This window comes from Phaethon lepturus, unplaced genomic scaffold (genome assembly GCF_000687285.1).
Source record: "Phaethon lepturus isolate BGI_N335 unplaced genomic scaffold, ASM68728v1 scaffold5082, whole genome shotgun sequence".
Classification (NCBI taxonomy): Eukaryota; Metazoa; Chordata; class Aves; order Phaethontiformes; family Phaethontidae; genus Phaethon; species Phaethon lepturus.
In genome coordinates this window covers 8435-24539 of record NW_010521122.1, presented here as the reverse complement: position 1 = coordinate 24539, position 16105 = coordinate 8435, and the positions used below count along the sequence as shown (strand labels likewise).

At 37.4% G+C, this 16105-nt stretch overlaps 1 protein-coding gene across 1 annotated transcript in view; it reads right to left on the bottom strand.

Moving 5' to 3' along the window:
* Positions 1-16105, bottom strand: part of GSAP (gamma-secretase activating protein) — a gene marked incomplete at its 3' end in the record, with an annotated part of 40160 nt that overhangs the window by 18698 nt on the left and 5357 nt on the right. The window contains 12 exon segments of the mRNA XM_010281402.1: positions 1067-1159; positions 1636-1713; positions 3938-4015; positions 8525-8610; positions 10272-10315; positions 11022-11081; positions 12025-12129; positions 13764-13810; positions 14880-14949; positions 15349-15437; positions 15573-15629; positions 16045-16105. The exon segment at positions 16045-16105 is cut by the window's right edge and continues 48 nt beyond it. Of these exon segments, the coding sequence (XP_010279704.1) occupies positions 1067-1159; positions 1636-1713; positions 3938-4015; positions 8525-8610; positions 10272-10315; positions 11022-11081; positions 12025-12129; positions 13764-13810; positions 14880-14949; positions 15349-15437; positions 15573-15629; positions 16045-16105 (868 nt within the window).

Below are 16105 nucleotides of genomic sequence, written 5' to 3'. Positions count from 1 at the left end.
TTTCCCTGCTGTGAAACAGAAAAGGTGTACAGATTTGAGGCTCACAATGCTGTTATAGGACAAATCAGAGCATACAGAATGGAACAGAGAAGGGCACAAGTCTAGTAATAGAGATACAACACTAGAATTAGCACCTAAGCATAGTGGTACAGTTCAGAACTGCTCACACGCAGAATCATGATACAAACTTGTATTGGTGGACCTCTTCCCATCAATCCCACTGGCCAGAACAAAGGTACTGCTCTATGATTACTGATTGAAGCATCAGATCAAAACCACTTTATTTATGCCAGTACTAAGATTTATCACCACAGTACTACACAATAGGATTCCAGACCTTTTGCATCAGAGATATCAGGCCCACCAAACAACTGTGACAATTTCCACTCATAGCTAGCAGAACAGTATTTCATTACGTGTATCCAACAGGTATGAGCCTCCTGTGATGCTGCCCCTGCACCAGTTTCCACTACTTCTTCATCCAATCAGAAGAACAGATTTCTGTTTTCAAACAAAGGCCTCCCACTTCCAAAAATAACCCACTTCCCATAAAGACATGTTTGTTGGAAATGAAGTAATGTGCCTCTCAGATGAGACTCTAAATCAAATTGCATCAGCCTGATCAGGTGAAGGAAACACAGATTTCCTCTCCCCACACCCGCCAAACACACACATTTAGAGCAACTCAATTGGAGGAAGGAAATGTAAAATCAAATTTACATCTCCATGTGAAATTTCAGAACAGTAGAGGACACAGAAGCATGCGCAAAGATGGGGGAAGGGAAACCATGAATCCAAGGCAAAGAATTTCAAATTCAGTGAAAGGTCTTCTTCCATTTCATAACAAGCTAGAAGTATGTAATAGACCAAGTATGAAATGTCACTTCAGATTCTCTTTTTGAAATGGAAAGTGGCAAAAATGCCATTTTTATTTTTTCAATCTCTCTCCTTCTTCTGAACGCTGTGCAATAAAGCAAACGTTGAGAAATACAACTTTCATGTAAAGAGATTTGAACAAGTTTCCACTACAACAATAAAATTATTTCAAGCAATAGTCTTACTATACCTGTCAGAAACAAACTATAGCACAGCAGGTCAGGATGCTGAATATTCAGGAGGTGCAGGAACTGGCCAGGCAAATAAGCAGCCACATAATAGTCTATTTAAAGAAATAACAGTGGTCAATTTAGTACTTGTTCACTTATTTGCTTTAAGAGGCTGTTTCACATGATTCTCATCTTGGACCACTTCTCTCTGATGGAATTGATTATATCTAGGAAATATAAAAGAAGTTAATTAAAAGCTGCTGTTGTATTAACACAGGAAACACTAGCAACACATTTGGGTTTCCAGGGGAAGATTCAAGAGGCTTGAGAGACTCAAAAACTCAGCAGCTGATCTCCAGAGAAAATTCTGAGGCCATTTCAGAAGAAGTTGCTTACTAATGTGAGGTATTGTAGTAGCAAATGCCAAATATAAAAATTAAGCAATTAGAAAAAAAAAAAAAAAAACAGCAAAATAACTTGAAGTCAAGAAAAAAAAAAAGTCCTTTCCTTCTAGAGAGGGTTAGCCATTTGTCTTGCTACTGGGGACAGAGAATGGCAGTCATACAGGGAAATAACACAAGTAACCTACCAAGATTCATAAAAGCCACTTCCTTCAATTGATGAGATTCTGTTCCTTCTAGAGAAACTGTAAAAGTTTTGTTGTAACCTAGGGAAAAATAATAGTTTTTTTTAAAAAAAACAAACAATAAACACCATCTGTAACAAGCCAAGTATGACTTAATAGCTAGAAAACTTCAGCAGTGCCAATACACCCAAACAGGGATATTTAAGACTGTTTTACAGGCTTGTATGCACAGACAGATTTACTTCATCCTAAACAGAGTTGCTGCATACTTAGCAGACCTGCACCCACACAACGCAGTTCTTCAGTATGCATAAAATTGGCCATGCACTGCACAGCCTAGGTTCATGTTTAAAGCAGCATTCCATCCCAGAGCAAGCTTGTGTAAAAATACCTCCCCCCCAAAAAAACCCAATCACAAATCATTTACGTAGCTATGCTTTACATTTTGGTGATCTTTCAACTGCTTTAAAGGATTTCCAGTTTTTTATCTGCATGCCTTATTGCTGTAATTTATTTCAGCTCTGTTTAAACACAGGCTAATTTCAGACCTGCTGTGTTTGCACGGGCTTTGCACCAACACCACTGTTATTTTATTCTAGACTTGCACTATACTTCTGGCATCCAGTAAGATTGACATAGATCCCTCAAACTTCCTCAATTTCTGAGAAAAGCTAAAGATTAAAATAACTAAAGAGATAACAACTGGCCTCCCAATGTCCATGCTGCAATATCCTAAAGGCATGTGATCATACCCTAGTGTCATGATCAGGATGCTACTTAATGCTTCATGAAAATTCAAGATAAGGCAATAGATCCACAGTTTACAGGACCACCAAGGAAAAAAGCAGACCATGAGCCACGCTTCAGTCACTCATCCAGGATTTTGATTCCTCACCCTAGCAGAAAGATATGCTTTATCTCTGCTGCAAAGAAGAGAAAGATGGGACTTCTGAGACCAACAGCAACACTGCACATGAAGGGGTATCTAAAGCAAATAGTTTTTCACACAAGATACTGACTAAAGTTTTCTTGCAATGACTTAGTGTACTCATGATCACGGCCCTGTCACTTGCCAACACAAACACATGCAGGCTAACACCAGCCCTGCAGAACACACCTGCAATGTCGTCACTTTTGTGTTTATGCTGTATAAAGTGACTGTTTTAACACGGGGAGAGAAGCTTCCTTCCAAGCTTACAGATGCTGCAGCGCAGACTGAACTCTTCACATGTCTCCAAAATGTAGCTTATGGATCTGATATACCGCTGCTTCTGTGGGTCACCTCAGGACCAGTCTGAAAACTCTCTCGTTCAACTGATGAACTTTACATGAATCCACAAACAGCTCTGCACCAAGCAACTCCATTCCATGAAGGTAATTTCAGATGCAGATGGTCAACATCATCATATTTATCCTCAGTTTCCTCCTGGTACAGACAGGGATGTACAAGAGCCATGGTTGGCTCCAAGCAATGCAACCAGCCTTCAGCTACACATCAAGTACCTCTGGGAAAATGAGCCCTGCATAGTGCTGCCACACCCAATTTGTTAATGCCTTCCAGAACACAAAAATGCAGTTCATTGTTCCAGCAGCAAAGCAACATGTTAGTGCAGTTCTGACACATTAAAAGTTTCCTGACACAAGAAAGCAAGCAGTTAAAGTAAAACAGAGGTATATTGTCAATTTGAACATGATTACTCCATACTGTGCACCTTCTCAATTGAGAAATAACTTGCCTCTCTCCTCCATGTATCAAATGGGAAAGGTCTTGTTAATAGCAAGTTTTATTCTGATCAGAATAAAACAATGTTCCTCATTCTCTCAAGAAAATAAAAAGGTCTTAAAATTAAGAGCTAAAGCACCACTTACATAGCAACTATTCTTACAGCGAATGTTGCACCTCTCGCTGTGAAAATGACATGCTGAACTGGAACTCTAAACGGACATTCAAGCTAAGAGCTGTTGGCTCTACTTCCCATCCAGATGCCTTATGACATAAGTACAACACACCTGCAAGCTCCCACAGATTCCACTGATGTTTGTGCTCAGCACGCCAGAAAGTCTGGCTAGAGATAAGGGACCAAATTAATAGTCACTCAGGAGGCCACTGGTTTGAAGCTACTCATTCAGGAAGTCTACCATAGGAAAGTCAATTTTGCAGCTAAAGGCAGCTGCTGTCTTTAAACACCAGCCACAGCAGTTTATTGTCTGTAGACTTTCGTAGTTATTTGTTTTGCAAGGTATTCTGTGACTCACCAAAGTAACATTCTCCAAAATAAAGCATAACTTAACAGGTTAATCTTACCTTTATGTAAAAAATATATGGAGTATGTTATTTCATCAGGAATATCAGAGGCTACACTACAACACACACACAAGCCTCCTAAAAAGACAAAAAAGGAAAAGAAAATTGACTTGTACACCTGAATACCTACACATCTTTACACTGCACAAAACTAAAGCAAGACTGTTTCAAATTAGAAACTAACCTTTCAAAAAAAAAGGTAAAGATTATAGAAATACATATTACATATCTCTAACCATCATTTACCTAGCGAAACACGAAATAAGAGACAACAGAGGCAGAAATATGTCACAATGGAAACCTGGGTCCTGACATGGCTAGTTTTTCTTTTTAGAAGTACATTTTTAGCCCTTCCCAGTAGAAATAATGCTTACAGCCATAAAACCGATCAAGCCTTTCTCTCCACAGACTGCCTCAATCTCTAGATATTTTCTGTTCAGGGATTGTCAAATATGCATAGAACAACATAGTAAAACAGTCTTGTTTGGTGTCTAAATAATTTCATATTGGCAGCAACATGATATGCTACTAGAGCTTTCTCACACTAGAAATGATAATCACTTCTCCCCTTTCCAGCCCAAAGAGTTATTAATTCCTTTTTTAGGAAAAAAAGTCAGTCATTAGCACAAACTTATTTCAGCCAAGGTACTCTGTGCAGGAATGTTCCCGCCTCCCAGCCTCATTCTAAATGAGGCTGATGGACTGTTTTGACTCCACTGGATGGTAGCCGTCCCTCCGTGTCTTACAAAAACTTTAATCCACTTACTCCAATGCTTTGGCAAGCTGCTTTGGCATTCGTGTTATAAACAGCTTCCAAACCACATTATCCCAATACAGTTGGGAAAGCTGGGCCACAACTATGACTATTCACCTTTTACCTTTATTTAAAGTTTACCATTTAAAAGAAAAAAAGTAATACTAATATAGATACTTTTCTTTAAAAAAACAAAGGTTTATGTATACAGAAAAAGGCACAGTATGGAAAAAGCACAAGTACAAAAAAAACCCACCGCTACCAAGGCATTTTACTTAGTTAAATGCCTCGTACTTCTGACCACAAGGCTGTACCATAGCTGTGATACACATATGGCTGAGGCACTTCACACTTCTGGGGAAGGTAAATACTTTCGAGATGCACATTTTCTTCCTGATTATTCTTAGCTGACTGAATATTGTTTGATACAGTTTTGGTTGGATGTTTGAGTCATTTAGACAACAGACAGGGCATTTTGCCAGAGCACTTGGCATACTTCAGAGCATGCATAATTTTTAAAGTAGCAGCATCAGGACTCATGAGGAAGACTGGAAGAGCTCCAGCAACCCACAATGCTGTTTTATTATCAACAGCTCCCTTCCAACACTGCAAATTTCCTTCTTGTATGCTGGAGGCTAGTGCATACACTGTCCTGTAAACTGTGCAACATGCAAGTGAGTCTGTTCCAACTGAAGTGTCTGCACGTATATATGCAAGCTGATCACAGGAAGAGTGGCTATGGGAGACTATTAATAGGATGTGCATCTTTCAACTCTAGGATACGGGTCCAAATGCTAACAAACTGAACTACAAACAACAGAAAATATCAAATGGTGTTTCAGTAATACAGACAGAAACATGACAGACTTGGATCAGCAAGATCAGATTGCCAGACTGTTACTGTCTTGGCAATCCCCTTAGGGCAGACAAATTCCTTTCCTACCCTTTCCAGTGCTCTCTGCAAATTAGAGCATATAAGGATAATGGGAAGGGAAAGCTCATTATCCTCTTGAACCTGTATGGTGTTTTATGCAAAGGCAGAACCAAGTCTTCTACACCATCCATTTCAAAATCATTTGCAAACAGTAAGAGCTGTATATAGCTAAATGACGTAAGGTGAGAAGACTCACTTGGATGGACTCTTGCCTTTTCAGAAATAAAAGGGAAAAAAGATCTCAACCACAACAAAGTAAAAAAAAAAAAAAGCTTTTGAAAACTAAGTTCTACTCATACAGGGTAATAGTGAGTTACTACATTGAGCAGAATTAGAGAAACAACAACTACAACTCTGCCACTTGATAAATAAACATTGTAGCACTGAAGCTGTAAGTGTCTGCTATGAAGATACGAAGTTTTCTGTAGGAAACTTTAACTTCAAATTCCTCATTTCTGTTCATGCAGAAGCGTAAGACATTAAGGCTGTACCAATATCTCAACATGTCATCTGAATGTCACAATTCAAATACGACATTGCACCATGGCATTTTGTCTAGTTGTACTGGCTTAGGAGTGACTTGCCTCACCTAACTTGAGCCATCCAAACCCCTCTCATTTAGAGTTCTGTACAGCAAATGAAGAAATACGGATAGAAGCAATCATCCTCTGAAGATGCCTATTTCTCGCTATAAATATAGTCCAGATGCTTAACTTTTAGGCAGGTAAAATTAGGTGACGGTAATCCAGGGTTTATGTCATCTTCCTGCCTGGATTTTTTTTTTTAACACCAAGCAAATTTAACTGAAAAATACTTCTAAAGCACTAAAAGAAAACAGTCCAGTGTTGTCTAAACAACCACTGAATTCTGGACAAACAAAGTTAATTCTGAGACTAGAACTGCTTGATCTCAGCTAATCTAGAAGTACGTAGGGGTTTTTATCTGGAGATAGTTTGGCTGTGCCGAGTATAAGGAACAGGGCTACTTCTGCTGTGGAAGTTTGAGAAAGGAAGAGTGATTTCATTCAGAGTTCAGATTGGCAGTAGCCAATAACAGTTTTAGTAAATGGGAAATTGCATGGAATATTCCATTTTGAAGTTACGTCAATTATTCTTTGCCAGAGATGTCCAAATGGTACAAACAGGTATATCAGCATTAATATTTGAAGCATGCTAGCAGTTCCACAGAGGGCATAGTCTGTGGCCCAAAGACCTTGCAGTCCCGTTTTGTAAATCACCACAAACAAGAGCCAAAAAAATGGAACTTTACTGTGATTTCCCCCAGTGTTCTTCGACAACTAGATATGGTCTCAGAACCAAAACCATTTGCTCCAAACTGTCAGTTACTCAAAATGGGTTGTGCAAAGTAATCCTCAGTTTCAAACAACATTCAATGAAAAGCTACATACAATAATCTCATTCAGCAAGTGTAATTGTCAAATTATTACATTAAGTACCATGAAAAGCATGTGTGAAAGGTTACACACAGTATTTAAATACTGTGTTGCCAGATGGAAAAGAACATTTTACTTCAGGTTAATAAAACAAACATTCTTGCTGGAGGATGACTGAATTTCATCCCAAACTAAAAGGAGGTGCTTCAAGATGAACAAACCCTAGAGAAGTATAGGTTTAAAAGGAAATATATACACACAAATCAATAACATTTTCCATTATGGGACAGGCTGTTTGTATAAAAAATACCCCATCTTGCTAGCAGAGAAAAAGCAGTCTAATCTACATTTGGTAGATGGAAACTTGGCTTTCTCTTATTTCTAATTCCTTCCCTCTAATCTTTGGAAGCGTGCTGTCTGCCTTGGTAAGAAAAAAATCCATGTAAGGAAACTGTATTTCACTTGATTTGCATTAATGGTCATTGAAACGCAACTGGCAAATACCTCAGCGATTCACCCGTGTGCATACAGCACGCCTTAAGAAGCAAGACATAAAGCCACTTCTGCGACACATCATATCCCCACAAAACTCTGTAGACTATTCAGCGGTTCATCAGATACCCTCTCTGCTTGGTGGTACGGTCTAATTTAGAAGCTGAAAATGCAGGCATCTGTGGTGAACAGATGCCTCTTGAGACCAGTTTTTAATCAAAAGAAGCTCATGGCATGCATTAGGATGCAGGGAGATTCTAAATCCTAAAGGCTTAAGGAGCATTTTACATTTAAATTTTAGGAATCATATATGTGTCAAACCCTTAAGTATCACATACTAAGTTTAGTATCACATACTGGGTCCTTCTACGTATTGCATACTAACAGCAATATGAAGCTCTTAGAGTCTGTACTGTAGTTTCTGTTAAACTGCTCTGTTTATGCACGTCCACTCTAACACAATTATATACTATGTCAGAGACCCAGACAACAGATCAAGACAAAATCTTTCTTCAATTTACTTTCTAACACATTTTTGGTCAGCTTTAACATTAAATTGCTCTAATGTAATACACAACCATGCTTTGTTACCACCTGTGTTCTGAAACTAGCAACAAATGCTACAGTGTGCTTAGACTGAGATATTTTACCGTATGAGTTCATAATACAAGTTCAAATTGGGCTACCAGAAAATTTCTGGGTGACTGTTTTATCATTGGTGTTGACATATAAGACCCTAAGTACTCTTCAACTCAACTTAGAATGCAGCTTTCAGAGGGTAAAAAAAAAAAACTTAGTAAGAAAAATAGTGCAGAGCTGCCTTCTCCCTCTCCTCACAGTTACCGGACAAGTATACACTAAAGAAGTAAAAATCTTGCACTCACACAAAAAAAGCACACAAAAAATACCAATAAATATAATGTCTTATGAAGAAATTTAGTAATCAATTGTGATTACACTGCATGCTAATTACTAGTGGAGATCATTTTGACAATACTTGTATTTATTCATTACCTGCTTTACTTGTAAAAACCTGAAGATTCAAAGATTTAGATGCAACATCTTGGTCTTGACAGTAGTCATATCCAAAGTTCACAAGTCTATGAACAAATAATGATCAGTAAATAAATTACTTCTTCATCCACAGTGATTCATCACAACACAAAGATCACGAGAACAGTCACTTTGTCATCAAAGCATACTAATTAAATTATAATCACATATTCTCTAATGCAAGTTAAAGTAGGCTTAACCAATCCACTCACTCCTGTTAGAAATGAGAATCTCAGAACTGCACACTTACCAGAAACCAACAATTTTGATTACACATGCAAACTTCATATTCACTTACTGCAGCATTGTTCAACCACTCCTATAATCTGAAGTGAAAGCAACTTCTGATGAAGTACTGGAAATCCAAACACTCATCATACCTGAGAACTCAAAGGCTTTGCAGCCTAACCCTACCATTCTTATGGCTGTAAAGCTACATTTTAATCTGTAATTAGGCACACTAATTTCAGGGGAAATACTCAAAAAGGAAAGCACAAAATCACACTCACGTGGAACTTGTTATACCATGACATTCTTTTTCAGTCTTGTGCTGCCCGTGTTTTAAAGTTTTTTCATGTTGTTAAAATCTACAAGTCCCATTTTTGCCATGCAGAACATGCAACAGAAGATTGTAGTCAGTCTACTTTGGCTTTTTTGTTGTTGGGTTGGGTTTTTTGGTTTGTGTTTGGGGGTTTTTTTGGTTTTGTTTTGTGTTGTTTTGGTTTTTTGGGGTTTTTTTGTTGTTTTTTTTTTTAATGTTTTGTTGTGTTTTTTTCCAGAAAGGTTTTTGATCCTGTAGGGATTTTCCCCTAGGTCTTCTGCAATAATTTGGGGGGGGGGGGGGAAATTTAAAAAAAATTTGTAGCACTGAAACTCTTGTAAGAGTTGGACTTTGAGTACTAGCTGCAAGAGGATACGCTGCCCATTTAGGGCAACCTGCATGTGCAGTAGTAACACACTGAGTCTCCTGGATAGCACCGAGACATTCTGAGAGCCACAGTTTCGGCAGGGTGGAACGCAACTACCTTCAGTTCCTGACATCTGATCTAGAAGCTTTGGCATCCCTTTATAGATGAGGATGAGATGAATTAGGACTGAGAGTCAGACCATCCTGACTAGTTTTTCGTCAATTAAAAGGAAGCTTTAAGGAGACAAGCTCAGATGCAGTCATGTGCATGGTACACACAGACAGACTCAGGCAAACCCCAGCCGTTGAAAGTGCAGGCTGCCTGGAAATAGCATGCTGGAGGAGAAAAGAGTACAGGCAGTGTCTCACAGGCTATAAAAAGAAGCTAGTGGTCTGGTTAACTGCCCAGTAAAACATGTAACAGCAATTAAAAATGGAGAGCTTCCCTTGGCAGGAATTTTGACATCAACACAACATGCCCAAGTTAAAACAAATTAATTTAAATAGGTACAAAATACTCAGAGGAAGGATGCTTTAACCTATAGCTAGCTCTTCAATCAAATAATTTTTAAAAGTGGCACCAAAAAGCAGTCAAGGATTAAATTACATTTTACAGTTGACCCTGATGAAAATGAGAGGAACAGGAGGTTTGGACACGGCGTTCATATTATTCATATGTTCCAGTGCCATGTAGGCAACTGCAAACCAAGATACTGTGGTTCAGACACAAATTTTATTTGTAAAACATTACCCTATATATTAAAAGGAAAGCAAAACAAAACATTAAAAAAAACAACTTACTTTAATTGTGTGTCATTTACAGAAATATCCAGGTGTGATTCCAGCTGTTAACCAAAAATGAAAACAAACCTGTTTAGTGAGATCAGTATACTATGATTAGTGTTTCAGACCAGTAAAATGTGTCAAATTCATATTTCACCAGATTCAATATTTTAACAAAGTTTACTTATCATCCTCTAATCTTTACAGTCATCCCAAAAAACATAAAATATATTCCTTTCTAAAAAATATAATCCAAGTTGTGAGATATTTAACCTCCTGCATTAGAGCAAATTTCAGCCACTAGGATAAAAGCCTAATAACTTACATGTTCAACAGTTGTAACTTTCATGTTCTGTTCTCTGTATTTTGGCCACAACAGATTTTTGTGTCTTGCTTAAAACTGACACAAAATTAGTACGTGGTTTCTTTGTTTGGTGCATTTGATAACCCTGCTTTTCAATACTTCGGTATAAGATCAGTATAATGTCATGGATGTCACTTACTTCTAGGTCATTATCTGTGCAATTCCACTGAAGTTACCTTACCATGGTGCGATCTGAATCTGACTGAATATATTCTTGAAAAGAACATAATGCAAAAAAATAAAAAATAATAATAATAAAAAAAATCAAACAGAAAAATAAAGCCCAGTTTTCCTATGCAAAAGTTCCAATAATAAAAACACTGTAACAGATCTCTGTATCAGTGCCTGGAACAATAATTACATCCTACTCAAAACCACCATATAATAAAATACTAATGACTTACTATTGAGTTAGAATTTTCATCAGGATAAAACTGGACACATTTTAAAGTACTCCTTGATTCCTGGAATTAAGAGGATGTGTTTTGTAACTGATAAACTAGAAAGCATTATCATACAAACTGAACAGTGACTGGATACTCCAAAGCATTCTACATATTCAACCCGCTTTGCTAACAGATATGCAAAAGATAGGGGACAAAAGACAACTTCAAAAACCATATATAACCCCCCACAATAGCACTATGACATGTTTCCTTCCTGTCCCAGATCATTATCTGCCAATCATCTATAATTGTGTGGGCCCCCACTTGAAGCATAGCATTACGTCTCACATACACACACTGTCTAGAAAGTTAAAAAAACGTTTTCCATAACTACCTATATGGCAAAAGGAACTGTATCTCATTTTGGTCAGTTCAAAAAGTTACCAGAAACAAAACAGGAATACGTTTCTCCATCACAGTTCACTTCCTGTTATTTCCTAACACTCATATATTTTGGGTAGCTAAGAAGAGTTAAGAAAAGTCAATTTTCATTTATGTAGAATACACCAAGTGCAAATAGTGCATCAGTCAAAACGAACAAACAACAACAAAAAAGCATTTCAGCATTTCTAGCCAAGAACCTGCCCTTATATGGTCACTCAGTAAGTCTGTGTAAAACATACTCTCTAGATGTGAATTCTCTAGAACAGAGACATTGTGTTCATGACAGTTTTTGGTAGATTTAGATCCTTGTAAATAAAAGACAGTTTTAAAGCAAAAAAAGCTAAGAAACCCCCCTTTTTTTATAGAAAGCACTGAGACCGCCAGTCTTCTTTCAATTTACTATGCACAAATAGCAGTTAAGGCAAGTCTGGCTTTTGCTTCAGGTTATTTGAGGCAGGAACAAGACAGACTACTATCATGAGAACAAAAATCACACTATTATTACCCCACACACTCAAAACTTGGCTGTCATGGGACAGTCAGGGAAAAAAAAACTACCAGAAAGACTTCATCTCACCTTTGGAACAATGTAGAAGAGCCTTTGTTCCATCATATCCCATTGTGCCCAAATGAGATCATCTGCAACTTGGGCCCTTGGAAGCTGACCTGAGTTTTGAATCACCTAAGGGGAAAGAACGAACATTAGAAGTCGACAAATAAGGTTCTGTAACGATGATTATGCACACTCTGTGCTTTAAAGAGAAAAGCAATGACAGAAGAGGTGCAAATACTAAGGTGTTTGGAGGCAATATGCTACTTGTTAGGTGCACAAAGTTCACCTTCATTGTGTGCAAGGTGCTCAGTTTAAAGAGATCAGAAGCACAGTCTTCAGGGTACACCTACTACTAAATATTTTCTTTGAGACTTCTTGAAATTCACCACTTAAGCTGCTCAAAGTGAACAAAGGAAAAAAGACAGCACTCTTTGTCATAGAGAAGGGGAGAGGAGTGAAATACCACGGTCAGTTCAGAACCAGCTACATGAACTATTGAAGGAAGATGCGTTAGCTCCAAAAAAGATTTCTAGCCAAAGTCTCAGCCATACAATGGAGAGTACTGGAGCAGGGAAAGGGCTAGAGTTGTGGAAGACTGTTGGGACTGTATAAATACATTCTTGAAAGAGCTACATGAACTATTGAAGGAAGATGCGTTAGCTCCAAAAAAGATTTCTAGCCAAAGTCTCAGCCACACAATGGAGAGTACTGGAGCAGGGAAAGGGCTAGTGGAAGACTGTTGGGACTGTATCAATACACTCTTGAAAGACATGAGGAGATTTCATGTCAACCAAAATAAACCTGTTTGTTGGTTAGAAAGACATTAGATTGATCTGATTTTTCTGGTTACTCCTAGTCTTTCTTCCACTACTGTAGTCTAGCATATAAAACCCACCTGCTTTAAAAGCAATGATAAACTTTGAGAAAGCCATGAAAGACTTCAAAGTAACTGAAAATCAGGATCTTAACTTCTTCCTTCCAAGCCTACATTTGTCTCCATAAAGTGAAACGTTGCCTTTGTGACACAATTGTTTACTATATTAGATGTATGTTTATTATTAATAAGTCTTTTAAGCAAAACATACACAATCAATTTGTTGAAGACAAATTCACATTAAAAACAGGAAAAAAAGATGAGGGGAAAGACACTGGAGCATTCACAGTACTTGCAGTGTATCCAAGTTTTAGGTCTTTGTTTTTTAAATTAATCCTTTACTGGGACACACAGACTCCCAGAAGGCAAAGTTTGGAAGGTGACTACAAATGTTTTGAATGGTTTAAAAATAAATGTACACTATGTTTTTTTCCAATTTCTAACACAGAGACACATGCAGCAAGGGGAAAGACACTGGAGCATTCACAGTACTTGCAGTGTATCCAAGTTTTAGGTCTTTGTTTTTTAAATTAATCCTTTACTGGGACACACAGACTCCCAGAAGGCAAAGTTTGGAAGGTGACTACAAATATTTTGAATGGTTTAAAAATAAATGTACACTATGTTTTTTTCCAATTTCTAACACAGAGACACATTCAGCAACAAAAAAACCAATGAAATAAGTAACTTTCCTCACAGATTACATGATACACAGGTTTTTCGATCAGCTTTGTGGTAGGCTGCATAAGTCGCCATACTATCAATACTTTAATATACTTTTGTGTTGCTCAAGAATAAAGCCACAAAAACATTCAGCTAAAATTACAGATGTTTAAATTTTGAATTGAAACAAAAAAACCCTCAAACCCCAAGATTTTTCAGGTCTTACCATTTTGTGTTCTTCTTCTGCAACATGAATGTCAAACTGCTCAATATCTTTAAAATATATCAAAAAAAGTCATTGAAAACATACTTTTTTTACATGCTTTTAAACAACTAATAAATCTTAGAATGCTATCAGAACACATTAGGGCCAGGAAAGTTCAACTCCGTGCAAGAGGAAACCTGTGCTATATGAACACGTGTGCCTGCGCAGAGACCTGGGCTCTCTTCCGTTGCTGAGCCCAGGCTGGCCTCAGCCATATCCCCTCATGGAAACAGTTCTCTGCCCACATCAGCGCAGCACCGTCAGGAAGAGTGCTAACTGAGACACGCCAAACCAAGCCAAGAAGCACGCTTACAAAGCAAGAGCATGCACAGCTGCATGCCTGCGCCTGAGACTACACCCTAGCCCTGTTTCACTTCCTAGCATGAACACCACCTCACAGTCCTTTCCCATGCAAAATTCCTAAAAGTTATTGGTAGTTTGCCTGTGCAAAGGGTGCAAGACTCACCTGGCAGATGTTATAAATGTTTTTGATATAGTTCACAGCACTATGTGAACATATTAGGAGGTGCACTCTGCCCACCTAAGTCCAGCTACCTAAAGGTTGGTGTCTAGCTTAGCAGAGAAGATGGGCATCTCCAAAAAGATGGGAAAAGTTAGCTCACTATAACAAGACTGAAAGGCAAGAGAGATAAAAAGCCTTTTGCAAGTGTCCACCCCATCTGCTCCCTCCCATTAGATTAAGCTGAGCATGCAAAGTTAGTTGAATCCAAGGAACTAATGTCCTATTCTTATCCCACTTGTCACCTGTTAAATCACAATCTGTCTCTCATAGTCAGTTCATCTGCTCTGAATTTATACAGGTAGTTATAAAAGTCTATTTTAGCTTTTTTAGAAATAAAGATAACTGATGAATGCAGGAATTAAGCAAATAATTGCAAAGCTGGACGTTCTGTTAACATTGAAAAAAATCCATTATGTTATGTTTTTGAAAAAATTCGAATACCTAGCACAGCTCACACCTTTCTTCCTCCTGTTTTTTCCAATAAAAGTCTACAAAAATCTGTAACAATCACCTAAGTAAAAGAATGACAATATACTTCCAAAATAGTAACTCACATTTATCTTCTGAAACTATCAAGAGGCGACTTGCTGTAGAAGTATTTCTGCCTTCAACTGGATAAAGAAACTATACAGAAAGTTTCACAAAAGTAAGTAAATAATCAAAGTACTTTAAAACAGTTATCTAAAGTTATTTTTTAGCTGGATATTTATATGCTTTTAAATTAAGATGGGCACACTAATGATATTTAATTAATAAAAATAGCTATTATTACAGACAAATAATCACCAATAATAGCAAGCTTTGGGAGATTGAAGAGAAAAAAACCCTAGCTTTCATATCAGAGAAATATTCTACATCAAGCATTTTATGAAGTTTCTCATTTTTTTCACTCTGTGAAGAAACACAGACACACTATCTCTGTAACAGTTGCAAGATAACATGAGATATTCCTGCACTCAACGACTTTTTCTCTCTAGCATAGTAGATTAAAAAGGTTTCTATTTAGATTAATTAATAATTTACCTGTACTCGAACACAGCTATCCACAGCCTTTAGGACTCTCACATTGTTAATGGGATGAATTTCAATTAGCAAGGTTAAATACTTGGATACTGCAAAAAGAAGAGGTTATAGATAACATTCGTTATTATACATAATTTTGTTTTCTAAACAGAAATTATATGGGGGGAAAAAAAGAAAAAGGGTACAATATTTCTAACAGTATTAAAACAATCCACATGTAGTACCTGACTGTAACAGCTGACTTACTCTTTCTTCCTCCGTATATTGTCGGAAGCTGACCGCTAAGGGAAAAAAACCCAACACAACTACAGTGAGCATGCATATTTGATATTAATCTTCTTAAACACTCTCAGAGAGCAAGCACTGCAATTTCTTTTTACCAAAAATATGTATGTTAAAGGAACAACAGAAGCTCTTCTAGACTTAGGAGTCATGTATAAATGCAGGACGGGGAAATGAACAAAGGGTCAGCGTGTCTTAGATTTTTGTTTTAATAAAACATCAGTATTGTTACAGCTCTGTCTTTATGTTGTTACCTACATTATTTGGTGATGGATCCACTGAAAAGCATAGACTGCTGGGCAACATATGGGTCAAAATTGATTGAAGTAATTCTAGACTCAAATGTATCATCCTACAAAACTAAATCATCCTTACTATGACACAAAAAAATTTAATGATAAACCACATAGTTACCCAGTAACGTCCTTTCATTGTTGATCGAACAACTGATTATGCGTAGATCCCTCTCAAACAT